The sequence below is a fragment of the Cataglyphis hispanica genome, chromosome 16, assembly GCF_021464435.1.
Source record: "Cataglyphis hispanica isolate Lineage 1 chromosome 16, ULB_Chis1_1.0, whole genome shotgun sequence".
In the NCBI taxonomy this organism is placed as follows: domain Eukaryota; kingdom Metazoa; phylum Arthropoda; class Insecta; order Hymenoptera; family Formicidae; genus Cataglyphis; species Cataglyphis hispanica.
In genome coordinates, this window is record NC_065969.1 from 4,619,936 (window position 1) to 4,645,910 (window position 25,975).

The following is a 25,975-nucleotide window of genomic DNA, read 5'->3' on the forward strand; positions in this document are numbered from 1 at the left end:
ATCTACACTTTCGCGAAACGAAACAAAGTAGTAGAATAAAGTGAATAAGTAAGACGAGACATTAAATGTCAGACGCTGGCGCTGTAGCGCGATTATAACGCGAACAAAGGACGACACTTTCAGTTTCCGAGAGATCTAAAATCCGGAATTAAACTACAGAATTCTTCAATTGAAGGGAACTTCAATTATCGGTGCACCGAGACAAGGTTCGTTGAGTAACGACTGATAAAGTCGCTCGATACAAGAGTCCGCGAGGAAGCGAAGAGCGTTACGTTGTCCTTATCCGCCACACAATGTCGAGAAAGTTCGCGCTACTCCCAAACTCTATTTTGTTCTGTTATTAATAAACCTACGAAGAGAACTGCATCGCGCTACCGCGTCGTATTGTCTTACCTCGCACAAAGAACCCGCTATACACTTTCAACTTTGGTCCTTAGTAACTACCGTTCGCGAAAGTTAATGCGGTCACAAAGTCGATAAAATGCAATCTGGCGATAGTAAGGAGAATTGAACCCCTCTGAGAGATAACGCCAATGCGATAATCCATAGTTAATTGCATTTTTGCAAAGTACGATCAAATCCTGCACATATCATGCGACTAAATTTTTTTTTTTTTTTAGATATGTGTATACGTTTTATATTCATCTACCAAGTTATATGTGAGGTAAATATATGTAGCAGATTGTGTTTGTATATGACGTATCATCGAGAAAAACTTAGCTCTCCCCGTGATCTTTCCATTCGTAAGATCTCCGCGCAGTGAAAGCAAAGTAAAACAAATGACCGCAACTTTCTGCGAGGAAAAGGAATTTTCCCCTTCGGGGATATGTGTCAGCGAGAAAACTTCCGGATGAACTTTGTTTGACTTGTATCCGAACGAATCGACGTATCGAATCATATCGCTTAAATTAAATAAGTTTTCCCCGGGTGTGATGAGCTTCCGCGGTGTTTGTATACAACATTATAAGCGGAGCTTGAGATGCTAACTTTGACGGAGAAACAATCGAGAGAGAAACTTTTTCATAATCTGATATATATTATCACATTGCGGGGCGCAAACCAACGCAATCCTTCGTCCGGGTACTTGGAACAAAATCGCAAAAGAGACCACACGACATAGCAGTAATTCAATTTACTTCGAGTCGATTGAAATCTCTGAAAAGCTCCCGAAAAGATTCTCGCGAGATACATCTCATAACGCTCTTCGTCTTCGTGTGCTCCCGTCGCAAATAGTAAATTTTCGACAACTAGGTCACAGCCGAGAAACGTGCACACCCTAAATCTAATAAAATTGTAAATACCAGGTCAAATACTTATACCAAGTTGTACATATACGTGTTTCTCGTACCGTATCTCCATCTTGGCGTCTGACATTTATTTTCGGTCGTCTAGTCTTACAGGCTTGTATCGTGAATCAACTCTATTAACAATTTGCATATACAAAGCAATGCCCGCATCAGATAGGACTGTGAAAGGCAAACTTCCCATTTTACTTAACAATTGCTCCTTTCCCGTTTTGTGATTAATGCCTGTTGTCTACACTTATGTTAAATACCTACGATAAGATATTGCGCCGTCTGATAAAGAGAGATAAATGTCTCGAACTTTTTCTTAAAGAAATCTAAATTAAAATATGACTACACATAATATATAATAAGCAGAAATAAAACAAAAATCAAATCACTGCTCGTCACTCAAACATTCGCGATCGATTAGTTTTGTAAATCGCCTCACTACTAACTTCGTTTCAAAAGTAGAAATATGACATATCGGATAATAAACAGCATATCTTTCTTTAAAGTCATTCTATTAACGAAATTAAAAAGCTCTCGCGATATATATTATACGTAAAAAAAAATTGTGAATTTAATTAAATTATCACGAGAGAATGAATTTTCCATTGTTTTATAAATGAAAATCTGACCAAATAGACAATATATATATTTATCTTCAATATATTATATTTAAAATTATTATATGTTTAAATATATAACTAGCGCATCTGAAGGATCGATAACGAGTCGTTCTACAAAAAGATAAATAAAAAAGCAGCTGATCCGATTTCGAAGAATATATCGGCGACTATCTTTCTAGTAATATAAAATTCGATTAACAAGAATAGCGCTGGGTCACCTCATTTCCCTTCAAGCCGATCTAACAATTACCCGACGAAGCATCGTCACTTTTCCACAGGCAAAACTAGTGGAGGGAGATATAAATGACAGACTGACGCGTCGGGGTGACATGCGAAAAGAAACTAAAGGGATGGATAAGTGGAGAGATACGTAAGGTAGGGAAAACTCTGCTCTCTTCCCTCCTTGTAGAGAGATTCGCGATGTCTCGCGGGGGAGACTCTCGAGACTCGCTAGGGCGACAGATAAGGTAAGGGGAAAGCACGAATTTCTACGTGCTCGACATACGAGCGCGGTCGACCTCGCGTAACGGCACCGGATTTCAGGTTCCCAGGAATCCCATTGAACAACACGCCACAATGACTATATCAATCTAGATCGTATGCAAATCGGTGATGGCGCATGTATAACACGCACGTATCGCACACGCAATTCCAATAGATCGCTTTTCGCCCGCCGCGAGTACTTTTCGCAGTGTAAGAATTAAAACATTTGCATCATTCTTTTATACGTTAATCTCGATGGGGAGGTAAAAGCGCGTCAATGATGCGTCTCATTCAGATGTTTTCGAATCCCAGTTAAATCGATCGTAAGCGAGTCGATCGCGAGTCGATCACGAGGCTCGCTTCGAATGAACATAGCGTAAACATTGCCTGATTTAATCCGTATTTAATCGAGCGATATAGTAACAGGAGAGAAAAAATAAAGAGATAGAATTTATAAATATGATGAATAAAATGTAATGCAAATTTCAAATATACATGTCGAGATTGCATATATTTTTAATTTTTTACGAAAATTTAGATAAGATCAAATTAAAAATTAAATTCTATATGTGCTATTTGAATTATTTAAAATGTATCAGCTTTTAAGAATAACGGATGTATTTAGAATACGTAAACTTTAAAAAAAAATATCGACTAAAGTCACTCGATTTACAAAAAAACATTAACAGTATCAGAGATGATTCTCTAATCGTCTCAAGTATACATCATAATTGGAGAATGTTGGTCTTTTTTGTCAGACATGCTCGTTTATCGACTACGAGTGTAGTCAATATAGATAAAGAATAAGATAGCGACATACCTCGCTAACAGTCACACTTTGACTAGTTTAGCTAATTAAGTTTTCAACAAGTTCCGTCTTCCTCGGACCTTAATTTCGCCAAGAAGTTCACCAAATACCGATAGCGGAGGACTCGTAGCAAACGACCCTTTTGGAGATCACTATGGTCAGCGAAACCAGTATTGACCAACGAACGGTGCAAATGTCATCGAGAGAATTCGCCAACTTCGTGTACTTAACAGACTCTCGATACCGCAGATGCGGTCCTCGCTAAATGAAAATTAGAGCACGAATATATATTGGCGATCGATTAATTACTTGCATTTCGCTGCAATGACATTTTAGAAAATATTGACTTAATACTGGTTGATTGGGGCTTGACTTATAAATCGTATAATAATATTTTCGTAAATATATTTTACAATATTCTATAAAAATTTTCCACACAATTACACATTTATATAATTATTATTATTTTTTTTTTTTTTGTTAGAATCAGAAAAATATTGATTAAAATAATTCATTCAGGAAAAAAAATTCATTTAAAAAATAATTATATATGAATAATGAACAAGTACGATTATTACAACCTTATTAATGAATTTTAATTACAGTTAATTACCTTAAAAGTGCTGAAACGTATGTTAAAATATTACGCGTACAGTACGCACGAAAAATAAATATCGTATATTTTAATAGAATATTTCTCTTATGTAAACCGGTTTACATCTCTCGCCTACCGTATCATGAGCACGAATATACATACTACGACCTTTACGCCGAGATATTCGCAAAATAAAGGGCATGCATAAAGAATAAGAAAGAGAGAAAGACAGAGGGGAAACAGAAAAGTCGAATTAGCCGAACAAGAAAGGGAGCGTCTGTAAGGTAGCGCAAAAATATACCAGGCATTTGATTTTCATCTAACCAACACGAAACAAGCTTGTCGGCTTGAAAATATCATACCTTAAAAAAAAAAAAAAACAAAAAATTAGAGAACAAGCAAGACGAGGCAAGGGAACACGAGCGCGCGCGCGGGAAACAAGAGTGCATAGGATGGGTACTCGGAGCGAGAAACAGGCGAGCTGGGAAACGCGAATGCAGCAGTTACGGATTAAGCACAACTAAACATCCCTTAAACAACTCGGTCATAAATTCGCCGGGAAGATTAAGACGCCCTGTGCCACCCCTGGTCTCCCTTCCTCCCTCCTGCCTCCCTCTCCCTTTCGACGTATGCCCCCGAGACTCCGAAACGTTTGCAGAAATACGAGAGGAAGGAATTTGCGGCTCTCACAGCTTTCATCCTCCGCCATTTCTATATTCTCTCTCTCTCTCTTGCTTCCTCTTTCCTATTCTCTTTTCCTCTTGCCTTCCCAACATGTACGTATCTTTCATCCCTTTTACCCGCTGTTACCCTCTCATTCACCTCCGCTAAACCTCTAGCTAAATCGTCCAACCCAAGCCTTAACTACGTCTGATTATTGCGGCTAGAAGAGATAACTCTACTTAATTTCATCCCCTCAGGCCTAGTAATGTCCCTTGTGTCCGCCGCTGTCGAGAAATAAGGGAATGTAACGCAGTTTAGGAAACAGCAGGACGTCCTGATTCGCCCACGATCCTAAAATTTCAACCAAGTCGCGCGCGTTCCGTGTTCGTTAATAACGTCGTATCGAATGAAGCAGACGATCGATGTTCTGGGGAAACACCATGGATACGAAATGGATCGCGTCGTCGAAATGGAGCAGAAATATTCCCCATATATTAACAATGTTTGCGGAAAACGTACGTAGCGCGTCAAGAAGTATCGATGATATCGTAGGTAATCGATAACTCGAACCGAGTTCGCGTTCCTTGCGTAAACTATATAGGTTTCTATGCGTGCGTTATATATATATATATATATATATATATATATATATATATTATGTATATATGTTATACATACGTACGTATCTATCTTGCGACTTATTGCCAGGGAAGAAGGAATCGCGGACTCGAGCGGAATCGACGCTCAATTAATTCCCCTCGTCCCGCGCCACCTCCTTTTCCTCTCTCCTTCATCGTTACGGTATAAATAGAATTCGCCGTGAATTCAATAAAGAAGATCGCGACCACCGATAACCGATAGTGAGAGGGTAGTTGCGCGACTCTCTTTCTCCCTCTTCCTCTCTCTATCTCTTTTTCTGTCTTCCGCCCCGTTCGGCATGTATCGATTTTCCTTCAAAGCGTATTAGAGGTATTCCGAATATACTTTCCGTGTCGATGAGTAGCCATCCGAGGTGATGGGCCGTTAAAAGCTGTTCTCGGTCAAGTGTGGTAAAGTGCTTGCACGGATCGATGGAAACGAACTCGCGCGCGACGTTAAATGAATGCCACTGCTAGTGTCTCGTGGAAAATCTTGAAGGAGAAATTCTCCTCTCAAAAATTCATCATCCTCTTCCGACCGTACGTACGCTGTTTCCAAAGCAAACACAGCGAGTTAAACGTTACTTTAGACATAATATTGACACTGAAGCATCTTCGCGGAACTAGCAGTTGCTGCATTTACTTTTTTAAAACAAAGAGATATTTCACCTCTTCACGTTATCCTGCGCTTATTTTTCGAAATATATCTTTGTAAATCGTTTTGTGTTAATAGCGACACACGTTTTTATGCCCGATGAAAGACCAAGTTACAAACAAAGATGAGAGCCTTTTTCCTTCCATTAAACCGAAATTCATTTTGCTCTCCTCTACGGATACATCCAAGTATTCGTTCGCCGCATTTCGTCTATCCCAAGCCAACGTTATTGCTTATCGGGACAACGGATCGTAAATTGAAAAATAATTCCAACTAATTTTTTTTCTCTCAATATAACAATACCTATCCAGGTCGCTTGGAATTGCTTTACATTCCGACGATACCGAACAGAAAACATGAGAGAGAAACAATAATCACAAGAATCGATCGTACAAAAGGATTGAAAAAGAATAAAACGTAATTTTATCAACAGTTATCGGAAGAATTATTTTCTAATCAATTCATCAGACTAAATTATTATTCTAATCAATTCTAACTTATCGATAAAATACTGCAAAAAAAATCAGAAATTATAACGAAGGAAAGAAGGAAATAGGAAATATTAAATTAAACATTAATGTCTTATAATCTTTTTCAATATTTTTTTTTTTTTTATACGAGGCTTCGCATGTTACTATTCCAAACTCTCTTCGGAGATACTAAAATATTTTCCATGATCTTCTTACCAAGTCTCAGTGGATTAAAGAATAACTTTGCGAATAAAAGAAGGGGGAGAAGGGAAGGGAAAAGAATGACCCTCGTTCGCTTCGGAAACATATGTCTTCGCAGTTACGAGGTGACTCTACGGGCAAACTACGGGCCATTTCAACGTTAGCCTCGTAGGTGCCCCTTGAACTTACGTGCTCGTTTCGTTGGCTCGCCTGAATCGGCGTCTGTGAACCACGTTAATGACTCCGGAATAGAAATTTTGCCGTAACTGCACGCGTTTCGGTTTACACGGCGTAGAACGCTGTTAACATCGCGTTTTGAATAGACACGAAGTGTAACGAGCTCCCGTGTATATGCATTGATTAATCGATGCGGCAACAACTCGATTTATTAGAGCGCTAACGAAGCTTAAATCGTGATCTGAGTATCGATGCAAAACTTTAAACAAGTATGCAGATCATTATCCATTTTTTTTATTTTGTCTATTATTTTACTGTTTCCTTGTAGATTTCACAAATTATTAAAAAAAAAAAGAAAATAAAAGAGAAATGAAAAAAGAGAGACGTAGCATTGTATGTAGAAAAAAAAGAGTAGCGAATTAGTGACAATACTTAACAAAGAAAATAAATATATAAATCGATATTTATTAAAATAAGCTTTATATATATATATATATATATATATATATATATATATATATATAAAGCTTATTTTAATGAATTGAAACGTATTTTGTTTTTACGAACTGGGAAACGTCAAGTTATAAGCTCTTACGCGACGCTATTAAAATTTGTCCACGATATCCACGGTAGCAACTTTGCCCAGGTTTAAGGAAAAACTTTGTCTTAATCTTCGCGCGCGTATATCACCAGAAAGACACTTAAAAGTAAGTTTCATAAACTCATCGCCAAGTATATCAGTGTATCGGCCGTCGACTATGATACATACCACGGCGGATTCTCCCCCATGCAAAAGTTGATACTTTCACATCCTACGTGCGGATTTTTTTGCGAAATCCGACCCGAGCGTGCGCGTTACGGATATGCAAGCTCATTCTCATTATCGATTCCTATTTCGCAACGTGATAGGAAAACGACAATACGTGTTATCGGTGTCTATTCGAACCTATTCCAACACGCTTCTCTATTTCCTTCGTCGATACGCATCCCGATACGCCAGAGCGATTCAATGCGTCCCATTAACGTGAGGACAGATTCGGGCACATAATGGAGAATCGTGTCATCGTGAGGTAAAGAGTACACGATATATGATTTTCCTCCCGTTTCCTCGTACTCGGAAAACTCGGCAGGAAAAACTTGCCAGTTTATATCGAAAAAGAAAATACATATCGGCGCGCTTTCGTACATTTTTGCGTACAGTTTTCACGTGTAAATAAATTTAGAAACAGCGACAAGATACAAATTCGTTGCAAAAATATTACTTGGCAATTTATCACCCCTATTTTGAGCCATTTTTTTCTGAATGTCCAAAAATCGCTATTTCGATGATTCTGTATTTGCTGCTAAAAACATTAATCTTTTTTTTCAAAATATTATTGTGACACATCTCACAAATATATAATAGCCAAAAATATCGTGCGGAATACAATTTCTGTAAAGTAATGTAATAATAAGCTATTTTTGAGTCTTTTCTTATAAAAAAAAAAAAAATTTCTAAAAAATTTCTTTATATATGTGTGACATATGTTTTCTCTGACACAATGACAGATTCAATTATTTTCTCCCTAGTTATCCCATCATCCTCTTCGCGTAAAATAGATTACCAGTCTTTTTTACATAGAAACGGAAGAAAGGAGTAAAGTAACAGTTTACTGACGTTGAAGTAACGCGAATTCTACCTGTAAAAGTCTACGGTAACCGGCGGAAAGACGCGCGACACCTAGTTAAGTAAGTACAGGTAAAAGGCAGCTTCTCGCTTCGACGACCGGCATCCAAGTTCCACGTCGATATTTCTTCGCTCGACGTTTATAATAACCGCCTGGCCACCTCTCTCACTCTTTCTCTCGGATGTATAGAACAATACCGAAGGCGCCAGTTTATATACATCACAGGCAACACTTTTATGCTCCAACGCGTTGCCACGAACATCGGCGTCGCCGAGAGTGATCTGTGCGTATAGATGCGCGCGAGAGACGAAGTTTAACGACAAACGAGGTTCATTATACCCGGGAAAACAAGACCCGCAATGTACACGGTCCAAGAAAAATATAGCGGTATCGATCGCACGCAACGATGATATATCTTGGTACTAAGACATCTCGCGGCTTTATCAACGAACGTAGCTATCTATGTTCGTAGGTACGTATTTTAAAGTAAACGCGCGATATCAACCACTATATACATGGTACATCGGACGCAACGGAGAAAATGATTCTATAGCATTCTATAGCTTCCAATTTTGCCCCGATGCGATGGAAACTAAAGTATATGCTCGCCAACACGCGACATATACAAAGACACGCGCGTTAGAAGTGATTAATTAATTTAATCACACCGAAGAACGCCACGAAGGGCCGATCAAAGAGAATTATGCAAAATTTGGCGAAGGTGAGGTTGTCTGCTTCAATGCGTTCGCGCATTTTCTCACATAACAAGAAAATAAAATTATGAACAACATTATATTGAATAATGTCATACTTATGCTCAAATACAGTGCAAATTTAATATTTTACATATTTTACATTCTATATTCTCGCATCGAAAATAACGAAAAAAAAAACTCACACAATGTCGATGATTTCACCCTTTTAATTGTCAAAATCCTGAAATTGATATGAGAATGTCAAGGAGGATATCCAGGGTCATAGATCCGGCAGGATATGGACGACATAGATAGATATCGATTGTATCTATACATCTTTATCTCGGCCGCGATTGCATTGTTAGCAGGGAGCGTATTGTTTGAACGTCATATCGGTGCAAGGCCTCGGGCAACCAATCAGCGTTTGCGGTAGCCGTGCCTTATCAAAGATTTCCGCCACCTAGCCGCAGGGCTTAAATCAACCTACCACCCTCCGACGAGTTCCTTTCTACGAGTTTGCGGAACTCTGTCGCGAGCAGCAACGTGAATTCTCTGATACTCGCAATAAGAGATCAAGAATGCTAATTGCCAGAGTTTTCGGTGAAAACTCGTAATGAGCGCCCCCGCAATCTTCGAACGAACGGCATCGTACGATCGATTACGCAGGCTCGCCCCCACGAGACTGGTGGGGTTAAAAATTAAAGTTGCCGCTACTCGCGATAACACGTATAATTATCATCGCGCTCGAAGATCCTCGTGTACGCGAGCATTCACGACAATTTATAACAATTTAATTATCCGCGCGCGATACACGCGTGCGTTACATTAATTAATATTCATCGATAATGGAATACTAGACAACACGTTCGTCGCGATATAACGGTATGGCACTCATCAAGCAATAATAAGCAATGGTAATTACCTGTTAATTGGATGACGCCGCGTTTTAATAATCATTTCGCAATAAACGAGAAACGCGCGACAGATCGGCGACAGATCGGCGACAGGTCGATATGAGAAAATCTTAAGGGCATTCATAAATAATTGGCGTAAACGGCCAGCACGGCTGACAAAAAAATTAAAAAAAGAAAAGGGAAAACGTAGAGAGGAGAATAAAATTTGACTCTCTCGTAGAGTTTTCTCGCAATGCGACACCGTACAGTCGTCCATTGCATACATCAGCGTGTCGTCGGCCGCATTTACGCTCGCTTTACCATCTCATCTCGAGAGTAACTCGACAAGCGACTTTAACGTATAAATCTCTCGCCACGTCGTCTTTAATGTCATATCCGGCGGTCGCCTCGTCAACGGTTCGGTAAATTGGTGACGTAATTACGGGTCTTCACTCGCTTCACGGGCTTACCTGTCTCGTGGAATTGCTCGTAACGGCCGATCGGAACCCCGTATCAACCGGAATACGTGAATACGTACAGGGCAACACATATACGTCCGCGTCGTGGTTTTCTGTTACGAGTTCTCCGCTCGTGTAACTACACTCCGATTTACGCGGATCCGACATTTGGCATAGGGAAAGGGAGTAGGGAAGAGAAATGAAGAGACAGAGAGAGTTGAGACGAGTGTGAATTTGGACGGGCGTCTCGTTAATTTTTCGACCCGGTGTCGCTGCATTGTTTGCCCGGGTAAAGGCTGTTTATTGCCCGCAGCTCGAGAACTATCGCCGGTACATGTTGTTTACGCAAGTATGTATGAGAGAGGGTGAACGGACGCGAACCTCGCTTGCTGCCTGCTGCACATCCCCGTTTTAATGATTTCAATCTAACGAGCGCGCGCTCGAAAGCTGCGCTTGAGTCTCGAGAGAGGAACGCGCGCAACGGCCTCGGTATTGAGTTTGTTAAAAAGCTAGTGTAGGGATCAACCCTACACTATTCAATGAAACTTGTATATTTCACTAATTGTCTGAGATATTTTAATATTTTTAAGCCTAATTTTTTATCGCGATATAGCGTATGTGCAAAGTATCATTCGTCCTCTTCAAATAAATAAGAAATATGAGATAATAATGAAAGAATTAAGTGTTTGAAAATTAAGATATCTTATGTGCTTACAGTAATCAACGGCAATCTTTTTCATATAAACGGAAAATTACATTCTCTTGTATCAAGTATTTCTTATTTATAAATGTCTTTCTCTTGCGACATTTCCAAGAAGATGATTCTTTTATAGATGATATCGCGCGACTTTCGATCGGTATCGAAATGGGAAGCGAGTAATGAAACTTTCCTTGCCAGAGAGAGTAGATCACCCAGGTATAGAATATATTGAAACGGCCGGGCTCTCGATATTTTCGCTCTCTCGTTCGTGCGAGCGAAAGAGTCGCGGATCAGCGGACAATCATACTTGAATAGACGCCGCGCGCGCACACAAGAGACTCGATGTGCGTATCCGCGCGGACACGCGTTGATTCGAAATCATTGTGCCATGCCGTACCGACACAATCGAACCCCGACGAATCTCGAATTTCGTATGCTATCGCACGAATTTCACCCTCCAACGTACCGATGATTCGCGCGAGAGGATGAAACAGAGAAGATCGCTAGCGTTCTTTCTCGCGAAAAAAAAAAATATCGTTCCATGACTTGGATTAGATATTAGATAAGAAAAAAGCGGAAAAAAAAAAAAAAAACAGAATGACAATCAACGGAGAAACGCGTTTCGAGTCTTTCGCGCGAAGAGATCCGCAAATTTAACTTTCAAATTTCATGCACCCACACAACGAATTCTTGTATCGAAACACGCGAATGATAATACCGAGTCGAAGAAATGGAAATTTCTCGTGATACGACTCGAGACGATGTCTGCGGATAAGTGATTTTTTTAAAGGCGCGCATGCGAGTGAAGCCTAAAGATTGCGCCAAAAATCTATGTTAAATGACACTGCCACGCTTCGGCATTATTTTTCTGTATAACGATATTTGGCTTTTGTGATACATAAATACGGAAAGAAAATTGTATTAAACGATGTTATCGCCACCGGTCAATTTTATGATAAATAATTCCAAATTATGTATCACGCTGCGTGCATCAATTAGCGTATACTTTCGATATTGATATAATAACATTGCGTCTCGGAAAAACAGAGACGCTCTCTTGACTATTTATATATAAATTCCTATGATTCGTTTACAAACGTATATTTCCCATATTGTTTTTTCACGATATTTATTGAATATTCTTAAAATCTGTAGTGCAACGCATTCAAAAAATACCGCAGATATATTTCATTTAGATACTACTACTACGCTCGTTGTATAAACAACGCGCAACATGAATCCATCAAACTCGCTATCGCCATAATTCAACTGTGTATTTCGACCATATCTCTGAGTTATTTCACGTTTTATACGACTCGTAATATAAAAAAGACAAAGGGGCGCAAAAATAAAAAGGAAATGGATAAATTATATAACTATTATAAAAGCGGTTATTTTGTATATTTTAAAAAATATGTATAAATACGTTTTTGTTTTTTGTTATTGTATAATGGGCAGGTTTGGTAAATATAATAATAAAAGCGCGTTTGATGCATCATATAAATTGGATACTATTATTACGCGTTATTTTTTAAATATGATTGAAACATTTTTTAGACAAATTTTGAAAAATCGTAAGCAATTCTTTTATAAATTTTTCATCAATGCAAAAATAAAAAACAATATTATAAATAAAAAATATTCATTTTGATTTCATCTATTGAATATTTTGATTAATATTAGAGAACCAGTAAACAAGCGAATTCTTTCAAAAATATTATATAATTTCGATCTTTTCACCGTAAAATGATCTTCCTGATCATCGCAAGCAAATTGAAGAAAAATGGTATAAAATTAATTAAATTCGAAGAACTAAAAAATTTACATGATATAAAAAATTTAAATAAATCTGTATCTATTTTTCGCGTTACGGTTAATGTTATTATATTGAATTATGGCGAAGATAATTAAATCGGGTGATGATAAAAAAAATGAATTTTTGACTTAAAAAGCCTGCAATTGTCAAAAACAAAATTTTCAACTTGTTTTTGTAAACAATATAATTATTTCGAAAAAAAGCATGAAATATTCTTACATATTCTTTTTCCATTAAATTTATACCACAGATAATTGCAAAAATTATCTTAATAACACACAGCATTTTTCAACACAAGTACAACTTTTCAAAGAACAACGTCCACAGACTTTTTATGGCAAATTCTCATATTATCATCGACACAATCATGATTTCGACTCACCATTATTAATCGCAGCCAAAGCGACGGCACCGAGCAGCCATGCGACGATGCTGACGACGGACATCTTCGTTTCCCTCGTCGCGACTTTCTCCTCACATAATATTTGCGCCTTGCGTGCGTTAGAACGGGCTCTGGAATCAAGAAGAAAGGAACGCATTATGACAAGCCGCGCGTGCACAGTGTCACAAGATATTACAAGTTCGTTCGCGCATTTATCTCACAAAGATGACGCTTTCATAAACACTTGGCTAAGTGTTGCGAGAGGTACCGTTGCTAGAATAGCGGCGAGGAAAACCGAGGAAACGATTGTGTTAACGTCGCTATTTGTTACTGCGTAATCTCGCGTGCTGTAAGCATCCCTTTAGCTACAACAGCGGACTTATTCGATTATGCATACATCTGAAATAATATTTGTATAACTGAAAACATATATTTTCCAATTTTTAGTTTTTTTTTCCAGTACTTTTTGTATTGTTACTACAATGATTTAATATAAAAAGCATTTGTCTTTTTAAGTATGTATGCTTTATTACGTGTTTCGAAGAAAAAGTTTATTCTTTTGCGTACAGCTCGAAGATTATGTAATATTCTTTTTTGTAAAAGCCTACGAGATACATATCTTGAGAAATAATATTTTATTTAGCTTATAAACAACAGAGAGAAAGATAAAAAGTCTCGGAAATATAAATTATTTTTTACTTCCGATTATTTACAATAACGCAGGAAATAAAAACAAGATAAGCCTGTCGCTGCAACAAACATTAATATTCATTCCATGATTATTATTTAATAATAATTGTAATATTAGTTGTTACAACTATCATAGAAATGTTTTCGTCGCAAAAGAGAGAGACTCCGAGAGAGAAAAATAATCACAGAAACGTCTGCAGCTAACGATTTGAGGATTTTGAAATGCATGTACGCCAGAGGCAGCGTCACGCGAGCTGAAAAGCTAAACGTGAGAAGAATTTGCGATGAGGGTACCACCACTTATTCACACCGAGAACAATTTCATCGCTCTAACACGGTTAATGTCAAGAGTTCAGCGTTCGGAGAGCGTTCACCAAGAATCAAACTCGAAACAAATCACTGCTATAATCCTTGATGCGGTAAAATCATTGATAAAAGATACTATAAAAAGATGAAATTAGAAAAGTTGAATTTTTTAGATTTTCCAAACATTTATTCATATATTAAATTCTTCAATATTATTAAATCGACTTTTCTCTAGTAAAAATTTTACTTGAATATTTTCTCACAATATTCAAATACAAATTAAATCCTAAAAACATCTATAGAGGCTCTTTAGATTTTTATTTAAATTATTAATTTTTTAACTTAAAAACTGTATCGGAGTAGTTTTAGTTATAAACAAAAATCTACCTTGCTAAAAAGAAATATTTACATTGAATATCAGAATAAAATATCACATTCCTACATTTATATATATGGAAAAATATACTCCATAAATGGCACAAGAATCTTTATACGAGGAAAAGCGTGAGAAGCCTGAAAACACCCTGTATAGTAGCACGCGGCCCGCTAAAAATTTTATTCGAGTATTTCCCGGAACATGTAGATGATTTCCTCGAGCGTTCTCCGCCCCGCGAAATGGTCTCGGAAAACTGCTCATTCGTCACGTCGAGAGATAGCGTCATCCTTGGACAGATCCGCGAAAGACGCGACCTCGTCCCCTTACGTCGGTATAACCGTGAACGGAATGGGTCGTCGTGTCTCTCACCCTAAAGTCTTCAATTCTGTGACGCGATCTATTTATACAAATCATACGTAGTGTCTTTGTGTCAAAGCATAATCACCGCGCTACTTCTGTTTATTTTCGCGAAATATTTCACGTTATCTAATAAAACTTTACAAAATGATAAGCTAATAATGGCAATGAAATTACAATACTTTTGCAGGTTGTTTATTAATTTGTGATAAACCGAGCAAAAACAAAATCAGCTGATATGTCTTTTTGTAACTTTTTCATTCATCGATGCAACACTTGGAAGGTTATGCAGGTAAATTATACACATTATTGTATAATTTTCGCCATCGAGACAAAATCTCGAAACAATGGAAGATTAATTTTAAAAGATTAACTGTATCTTTTTTGTCTATTGCTTGAGTGAACACACGTGGTACTAGAACGTCAAATAAATGATTTTTCTTTTTATTCCGCTTTTGGCTCCCTCTTTTTCCCCTATCTTTTTCTCTCTCTCTCTCTCTCTTTCTTTTTGTGTCCATCGACAGTAGGATAGCGAAATAGGTAGCTATCGCTCTATTCGACTGCTGCTCTCACTAGCTTCCACACAAACCAGGCAACCCTTCAGACGCACGTTTCCCGCCGGCTCTCCCGCTCCTTTCATCTCGGTCCGCTTTTACTTTATGCACCGGTTGTGCGCGCGCGCGCGAACTTTATACCGTCGTATACCGTGTGCTTTGAAAACCCGAAAATTCCGCTTTGCTACGGTATCGCGAAACGCCCACAAGCCATACGTTTTCGGGCACAATTTCAGCGCGCCTTCGCGCCGCGCACATAAGTAATATGAATAATATAAAATGAATTTTTCGCGCACGGCAGTTGCGCGGATTCGTAATAAAATTACGATATCGCACGTCTCGCATTCGCATATTTTATTCGTGCTTTATAATATGACAAACTCTCCATATATATTCTTTTTTGCAGCGCGTATGAGAATATAAAAACATATATATGTATGTTTTTATATTCTCATATATGTAAACTTAATATCGAAAAGTCTCGCTGAGAATAGCTGTCACGCATGTGCACGCGTAATATGCATTAATCAATATATGTTTTTTATAAAGTTATTATTGAACTGCTCTTTTTTTCCTCTATAATAAATGTAATCCCATATTATAAAATCTTCATATATTCTGCGAGGTTTTTGCAATAATATAAAAATAGAATAAACGACACGCACAGAGCGCTTATTTCTCGTTGCATTTTTCAGCAAATAAGAAAGAAACGTGCAACGTGTGTCTTGATAATCTTGATTAGACTACGACAGAAAATAGCAGCGAGAGGAAAGGCAACTGTTGCTTCGTTTGTGAGCGAGGGAAAACACGTGTGCGCAACGCTTATAAAATATGAAATTGTATCCAGTGTATTTCTCAAGATAAAAGACCAAACGCACTTTCTTGCAAGTGCACCTGTGCCACTAGCAGCAAATTATTAAAATGTCGCGTAGCTTTCGTTTATGCGGGTTTATCGTGAGGAGATAAGATCTTTTTATTTATATTATCTGCAGTCCACTCTGCAGAAACGAAAAAATGTGCAAAGCATGCTGAACTAAGGAAGAGATAAGAGTAATTTTTAAGAAAATTTCCAGCGTAGATAAGAAAATTTATAAGCAAACTTTCAAAAAAAGAACATTAATTGCAACGCGCGTATTTTCAAGAGTATTGTAATATGAGGTTTTTAAAGAGAGATTAAAAATTATATATGATATATTCAAAAATAAAGACCAAAAATGCTTTCAAAAAATACATTTCTCCCATACCAGTATAATGTTCCAACATTTCCTAATTAAAGATAGTTAATATGTAAAAAAAAGCGCAAATTATTTGAACCACCGAGTGAGCTGAAATGGTGATGTGGGTCAAGTAAAAAATAAATGTTTGACATATACTATTTTTCGTATGCGCGTAATTAATTTCTATATTAATTTTAAATTCCGCTTCCCTCCCTCTTTCCTTCCCTCTCCCTCCTTGACTTGCCCTCTGACGGCTCATTTATCGTGGTACATTTAATCTCTCGACGAAGCGGCCGTGATCGCCGTTGCTACCACTCGACGATGACATCGAAACAACAGGATTACGCGTATCTGACGCAACTTTGCAAACTTTTACAGCGCGAGCCTCATTTCCATAATTTAAAACGAAAAGTTAAATTAGCCCCTTCTTTCCTCATGCCTAAATCTCACGCAAACGACCTAAAGCCGACGTAATTTGCGAAACTATCCAAATGCGTGTGGTAAATAAAGCTCTTAGTGGCCTTTATTTTTCGGAGCGAGAACAGACATACTGTCGCGCATATCTCGTCGAGTCCAGCCTCGCGCACTTTCGTGAGACAAACGAGGTTGAGCCTTTAACGTTTATTTACACGGCACAAACACATTTTTCACTCTTCACAGAGCGATTCGCGAGCAACATTATTGGCCATCACGTAAACGGCATCCGCGACCATTAACGTCATTATCGGTGCAAGTAATAACAACGATGGCTGGATCGCTATCGTACGGTCGCACGAGATGTCGATCGATCACTTGTAAGGACTGCCACGAAGCGAAATGATGACGCGATCTCGCGACAAACCGGCGGCAGGTACAACCGATAATAATTCAATGTAAACGCGCCTAAGTGCTATTGATAAGACCCGAAGGGGAAAGGGACGGCAATCGGATATCGTGAATGTATGATTGAATAACGCACAGCGCGCACGAGACACGAATGCATTCTACGCCAAGGCGTTATTTCGCGAGGGTGCTTATCTGATGTAACGTTGATGGACACAACTGGAGTGTGTAAAGATCATATGGGAAGTGAAACACGCGCGATTGTAACGGGGAGATTTGCCGACACGATGAACTGCTCGCCGCGCGGAAAGCGTACGTCGTCCAAGTATGAAACGCTCGTTGTTTCATAAAGGTCGCTCTCGAGTAACAGCAAGGGCGAAATTTTGGCAACGCAAAACGCTTAAGCACAATGGCCCGGTATTTATTCGCGCTAAACCCCACCTAAACGCACATCCGGAAGAGTCTCATTTACATTACCTTCGTGTAAATGGGATACTAGTTCGGGTACTTTGTTGTTCGCTATCTTACGAGCGTCTGCGGATGCTTATAAAATGGAGGTAATTAATGCAACACCTAGAGATAACGGATACACAACCAAATCCGCGGTTATATCTCTTTGCCATTGTCTTAGACGATCTACGCTGCTGCTGCATCTTTACCGGGAACCGAAAAGACCATTAAGATAATGCTATGTGATATGAAGATTCACACAGCTTCGCAACTTCTGACAATTCCTAACTATGCGAAATGCAATTTCTAAAAGCACTTTACGCACTATAAATTCACGCAGTAATATTCTAGAATCGTTAGCCGCAAAAATTCCCGCTCTTTTTCAAAGTAATTAAAATATATGTCACTCGTTTTTTTATATTTTGATGCGTTCTATACGCGATAAAATTTGCCGCAGAGAGAATTTGCCTAACATTCACACGTTCATTGTTCTATTCACAGCACTATATTCTGTTCTCATTTAATTCACAAATTGCAATTTTTACAATTTACAAGTTTTTGCGAAAAATAATTTTGCATTTTTCATAAAAGATATGTTATGTTGACAATCATATTACAAAACGCAAACGCTATATACATCGCGAAACAGCGCTCCATTCCACGGTGAACAAATCGAAATTACTTACTTGAAATTAATGGAATTATGATTGCGCGTTCGATCGATGTAATTAGCTAGCACCAATATTTGATGAGTCTAAGGTACATATTCGCGTGAGCTAGCAACTAAATATTACACTGAAGCTTTTGACGCTGCAATGCGGCAAAAAACAAAGGCAAATCCTCAAGAACTCCATCCAGATCGAATGTTATATATAATAGCATTAATAAATTATGTAGCTTAATTAATTAGATATTAATTAAATGACATAATACAAGATAATGGGAAATTGATATTGTAAATACGTTATATATGGCGCAATAATATTTCACGATTGGAACATTTTGAAAACCATGTAAATCAGTTTCAAGAAAATTTCGTTAAAATCATCATATATATATATTAGTTTATTTTCCTTTTGTAAAAAGAAACGTCATATATGCACGATAAGATAACTAAAATATTATATAATATTATTTAATACGAAATTGCAAAGAGAAAAGTTTATACAGAATTTTATAATTTCGCTTACCTATCGCTAATTACCGAAAATCGTTTCACTTCGACATCATCGCCGGAAGAGCGAGTCAAGAATTTATAACGTGTCTGTCTCTCGCTTTTCTCGTCTGTCCCTGCAAACGACTACTTATATCTTCTCACGCAGAAATCCTCGCGGCGATCAGAGCACTCGGCACGGCCGCGAAAGCGCGCACTGCTGTTATAAAAACCGTCGCAATCACTAATTGTAAGCCGCAAACCAGCCGCGGCGCGACCGGAGAAGAGGCTCGTCCATGAGAGAGCGACGAGAGCGAGCCCGAGGAGCTCGCGGCGCGTCGCACAAAACTTGTCGTACGATATTACGAGCACGATATACGAGCGCCACCGGGAAAATCACGTCCTCCTATATCACCCTTTCACCCCGGTCGCTATCGCTCTCTCTCTCTCTCTCTCTTTCTTTCTATCTCTCTCTTTCCTTCCCTTTTCCGAGGCTAATTAATCCCGAATACGAGGCGCGATAATGAGAATCCCGCGGGCGAGTTTTAATTAAAACTCTCGGGCCTCCTGTAGCTCCGTATAGGTCGCTCGCATGACGCTACTTGACCTTCCTCGCGGGAGGTTTAATTGAATCCTCATCGGTGGTGAACCGCGACGATAATGCGTATATGCGTAGATTAAGCGTGCTCGCATGATTGCCGTTGTGGCGATACATGCCGCACGTAGGAGGGTAGATACACGCCACGTTGATCCATCGTCGCGTTTATATCGCGGTGGATCGCGGTATCAGCTGATCCACCGAAACCCTCTGTCAACCGGTCGAGCCACCGCGAGTCTCTATCCCCGAGCTCGAGCACGGTGTCCGCGTTTGCCGCTACTGTCCTCCGCTTCTGCCACCCCCTCGTTACGATCTGTCACTTGTCACCCGCGACTGTCTTTCACTACTACCTGTCCGCGTTACGATCCTGTTTACCACTGTTGTCTCCGCACTGTCACCGCTTTATGACAGTTTCGCGAATATTCGTCGATACGTACATATATATATCTCTCTCTCTTCCTCTCGTTCACGTATTTCGCGGCACACTTGACTCGCGACTAATTAGTCGAATCGTCACTCTCGAACGTGTCACTCTCGACATCCGCCAGTATTCCGGCGGCTGACACTCGCGCGAACTTTGGGGCACTCGCGTTCAATTACCGCTTATCGTCGATGAAGTGATAGTAATCATCGCGGCCGCGATTCGCTCATAGTCGCGACCAGTCCCGCCGTTCACTGAAAGGATTCGCCCGGCGAGGGTATCCACACGCAGGATTGCGCGCGCGCGCATGTGGATACATCTGTGATGTATGCCTACGTGTGTATATATATATGTGTATATATATATATATATATATATATGCGTGTATGTGTGTGTATACCCGCGCTTGTAGGATTCAGGTCCGACCGTGGCGCGATACGATGGAGAACTGACGTCCTGACGGGCTGCAGCGCCCCGACGACGGGCGTAGGGCGAACCATCCGCCGTGAAGCGAGCGGCGGGAGAGAAAGAGAGAGAGAGATCCACCACCCCCATTCCCTCGTTCCAGCCACCCCGGCAACCCCCTCCCCCGGGCACGGTGCTCCGCTTTTGCCCGTGCCACCTTGTCGTCGAGAGGGCACCGTCGTACGCGCCACCGCGCGAAATTGCACGAAATTTTCGAAAGTGCAGCATCCCCCTCCACGTGCACATCGAAAACGAATTTTTCGAGATCGAGTTGACTTTTACAGAGATAAGAAATTGTCAAAGACTCATGATATATATGTAGCTACCAGAGAAAGCGTTTTCTCTGGCCAAATACTTGAATTCTGACTGATGTACTAAAATATTTTTATTACCAAAATAATAAATCGTTCAATTGTAATTGGATTACAAACTTTGTTTTAAATTTTTTTGTTGTAAAACCAATGTAAGATCCATTTGCGTTAAACTTATTCGACTAAAGGCATTTCCCCCTACCTTCTACATAAAACATTGAAAAATATAATGAATAGAAATTGTGAAACAAAGTAGATGTGCAAAATCCTCTTGAAATTCACAATTAAATTAAAACAAAGAAGCTCGTTATGATTTTCGCACGTAATCGATCGACGCTTCAAATATCTTGGCAGAAACAGGATACACGGAATCAGACTTATATGTTCAATATTTTTCTTTCGCGTGTAAAAGAAAGAATTCTAAACATTTTAAAAATTTCTCAAGAATTTTATGTTAATAGCACGCCTATTAAATACGATATAATTTTGATATCAATATTAATTTTTAGTTTTAAATTTAATATCAATTTTCTCGTAGTATATCTTACATAATTTATTTTTACACGCACATTACTCACACTTTTATAAATTATTTTCATACAAGTTATTATACACGTATATGACGTACTGGACGTTTAAAAATGACGGATAAGTAACCTGAAAGCGCGAGACGAGGAGGTTCACGTAATTTCTTAATCAATATGGCCTAAATCATTTTTACGACAGAATAAGGCTCGCGTTCCGAGGTGCGTGTTCTCTAAGATTTGCATGCATTTGCAAACGTCACGTGATTCGCGAAAGATCCGCGTAATAGACGGTCTTACATCATTCTGAATTGGATACGGTATGAATCTAAAATTGTGACTTTGCAATTGGCGCGCGGATCGCTGCTGTATTTCGATTTAATGGCGAATCATTCGGCGTTTAAGAAAAAAATAAATAAAAAATATATCACAGAACGCAGATATTGTCTCTTATCAACAAAAGCATGGAAAATTGTTCAAATTTGTTACTGTACAAAGACCATTTGCGTTTGCTGGTCGCTCTTTATAGTCTTATGCTTTAAGCTGTATTATTAATTAAAGGAATTAACTTTGGTGGCATATACCGTACGACCCTCGCTCGTAGAAAGGAAGGTCGAATGCCTATATCATAGTCTAATTTCCAATTAAGGCGTTATTAATACTGGCGCGCCAGTAGACGTTATATCTTCGGGATTATATTACGATTTACATTTTGCATACAAGGGACTGTTATCACTTCTGAATTTCTTATTTTAATTATGTTACATAATCTCAATATAAGAAACAAAATTTATTGAAAATGAGGATGTGCGGCCGTAAATATTTGAATTTAAACTAAGAAAGATTTGGCCTTCGATATCTAATTTCAGAATCATAAGAAGCGAATCAAAGTTTTGCGATTCATAAAAGAATAAACTCCACTTTTCGGTTAATTTCAAGTAATAATTTGGGAGATACCAAGTCACGGAAACAGTTTTTTAAAACGTTCTGTAATTAGCAGAAAGTGAACGATATTCTTATATATTCTGATATTTCGACAATTTTGACTACTTTAATTATTGAAATGCATTTGATAATTATATTTAATAAAATTCATATTAATTTCAATATATATATAACCTAGGTATAGGCTCGGATATTTCTTCAAATAATCATTAATCACACAATATGCATACAAGAAAACAATTCTCAATTAAAATCTGTACGTCTTTTTCAAATAAAAATAAAACAAAGCAAATAAAAATTATTGGTTAAAATAATAATATATTCTCCTCACATTTATATTTACATACAATGTAATTATTTCTGAGAGATTTGAATGCCCTCTAATAATTATCAATCCAAAAAGATTAAAAAATATATCTGCCAATGGAAATATGTCTATGTTATTGAAACTAAGATCCGTTATTATACATCTCCGTATATCGTTCTCACCGACTTATGCCACGATGAGATGAGACACACACGGACACTGACGCGGACACGGATGCTTCACGCCACAACCTTTGGGATAGTTGAAAGGTGCGAGGGATAGAGGTAGGTGCGGTCGTTTCACACAGCAGCGCCTCGCTTAATTACCAGTTACTAGTAACTGGAGTTAGGAGCGTTTAGCTCACAGTTCACGCCATCCAACAAAAGCTTATAACGTTACGAACTATTCCCATTGCTACCCTAGATTCAACAACGAGGCTTCACCCGGTGCCCGGATTCGTATTACTTCGGAATCATATCAAATACGGAAACGAGTCCGCGAGTTTGCAGTTCGCGAACTGCAGTTGGCTCGGTTTACAATATAATTAATCTCGTGACTGGCCGATATGAGTTGGCCGACTAAATATAATATCAGAGTATCTGTAGCTTATTATCCGCGTAAGTCGTGACGAAAGCTCATATTTTATACGATAACATTGCGACAGCCTCAAATTCTGATAATCCAATCGCGATTTTCGTATTTTCGAACTCTTGATACAAAAATGAAGGCGACGAAGGCGAATTCAATTGTCGAGAGAAAACAAAAAAATTTTCACCAACCGTCATTTATTTCCCACCCCAACAATACAATCGGTTAATACAATTTATCGCATACCGCTGCAACTTTACTCGCTGGTGCGGTCATTTTCGGGTTGTAACGAATTTCTGAGCCATAAATCTAATATTTCTTGAATGCCGACGGAAAATTCATGGACAATAAATTGGAGTTTCGACAACGTGATTCAATGATACGAAAAATAAACGCCCGGGCGCGAATCACAGCTATGTTTTCAAAAATCTTTCGCCCGATAGTATTCGCGCGAGATCAATTTACCAAACACCGTGAAACTTTGCAGCAGCTTTGACATTTGCCCGACGAATGAAACTAATCAAACATTCTATTCGATACACTGCAGCGCAGTCACACTATCCATAACCATTTTGTTCGAGTCAAACCGTCTCGATTAAACATGAGATTGACTGCATATACGATGAGACGCCCCCTCGAAAGAAAGATATGTAAATTTATTCAATTTCTCAAAATGATATGCACACACACACACACACACACAATGCTCTAACGTTTACATTTTACATGATTATATACCGTTGTAAAAAAAGAATTCTAAAAGCTTTTAATAAGTTTTGTAAAACCATTTTGTGCTGCTCGCGATATTCTTATTTTTAGTAGCTGCACAGAATTATAAATCTTATATACTAAAAATTCTTGCAAAAAATTTCGTGTATAGATAAAAAAAATTTGAATATAATTTAAAAAAAAAAAAAAAAAACAAGTCTTTATATTTAAATATAATTTAAAATTAATAGCTCAAAAGTCGACATACGAATGTAAAAAAAAAAGCAAGGTAAGAAAATTGAGCGTATTGTGTACAGCTTGAGGAAAGCTCCTTTTCGAAAAAGTGGCTCGTGTAAGCAAGGGCGGCAATTTACATTTGGGCAACGGACATCCCTTGTCGCCTTTGGCGAGGCTTCCGGCCTGGCCATTCTGCGCAGCTGAACACAGCGTTCTCGGTCGGCTGTATCCACACGCGTGCTAGTTACATTGGGCTTTGCGCCGCCGATGCGTGCATGTAGATCGAAGGGAATGGCGGTACTACGTATACTAGAGCGGTTAGACATCCGTTGGCATCCGTTAGCCGTAGCCCATACACACGCAGATTGGATCGGACATTGCACGCCGTCAACTCAGCTTCTGAACAGGGAAACTGCGTCCGCCGCAGAGCTACATATACCTATCCAATAGGATACGGACTAACGCGACCGCGCGCCCCTACATTTAGGTTATCGAATCGTGTAATGTACGATACGAGAAAGGCAATCTGGCCACTGTCCTTCTGACGAGATCCCGGAATTAGTGTCAATTTCAGTAGATACGTAGATAGGTAATACATTCGGCCTTACATATGTCATGAATTTCGGCTTGATGCGATAAAGACGGCGCATGTATTTAACGTCGGCGTCATCCACCGCCAGATAATGCGCATGATAATTATCGGAGAAGATTACGATCGATCGACAATTTCACTTCCGAGTTACGAGATCTGCTGCAAAATTTGCTATCAAAACGAGAAATTTAGAGATGCGTTTAACGCACTTCCGCACGCATGCGATTCGTCCGCGAAATCGGCTTCTTCGCACCGTCGTAAACCGTTAATGATTCCGCGTAATTTAATTGCGGCTCGACGCGAGGTCGGAATGAGGTGCGTGCCAGCCCTAGATTCTCGAAACGATCCGGTTTCGCTAATCTACCGCACGTTGTACGCGCGCTTGTGCCATCAACGGCAGCAGGGACGGACGAAACAGAGAAGCGGAGAAGCAGAAGCTTACGGTGCCAAGAAGTGCAGATTTTGCAATTTCCGCGAATACCCCCCTCCAGCCCGTAGTACCGTAACCGATGTACAACCCTTTAACGGGTAACAAGACCGCCAACAGCGGCTTCATTTGCATTTATTTCTAGCAGACTTAACGTCGACCGTGATACGAGAGGAACGGATGGCATCGCGTAATTTCCAACTAATATACATCCTCGAGGATTGCTCTCGCGGTGAAATCCGATCAAGTCATAACTCTGGAAAGCATAAGCCGTGTCGCTTGTCTACATAAGAATACCGTCGCGGAAAAGCGTTATAAAGGTTAATTTTTCCGTAACTATATCATATTTTTTGCTTCGTTTAATTAAGGTGACATAGAAAGATTGGTCTAAATTATTTCTCTTTTTCTGACAAAATTAAAAAAAAAAAAAAAAAAAAACTTAAAACATCGAAATATTGGTAAAAATATTTTGAAATCAAAGCATGTATAAAAATAGTCCTTCTCGGATAACATAGTCTTCTATTCATTCAAAAAGTCATTTTGTAAAATCAGTTTTAAAACATTTTATTGCTATATAGTATAACAATAATCCTCGTTTCGAGTTACAGGATATTTTTTTTTAAATTGACCATAAGGGTGTCTTTTGCTTTGTACGGTTTGGTGTAAATTTACGGATTGCGGTCCGAACACAAATTTAGCTCTAGCATGCTG

At 38.8% G+C, this 25,975-nt stretch overlaps 1 protein-coding gene across 5 annotated transcripts in view; it reads right to left on the reverse strand.

Annotated features, from left to right (window-relative positions):
- Positions 1–25,975, reverse strand: part of LOC126855343 (zwei Ig domain protein zig-8-like) — a 281,643-nt gene that overhangs the window by 225,020 nt on the left and 30,648 nt on the right. For 4 of the 5 annotated variants that reach the window (XM_050602906.1, XM_050602905.1, XM_050602908.1 and 1 more), the window contains exon 2: positions 13,217–13,347. In XM_050602906.1, coding sequence (XP_050458863.1) covers positions 13,217–13,347 — 131 coding nt within the window. Of the gene's footprint in view, positions 1–13,216; positions 13,348–19,178; positions 20,575–25,975 lie in introns of those variants that run through there. The other variant, XM_050602907.1, reaches the window with a different exon arrangement.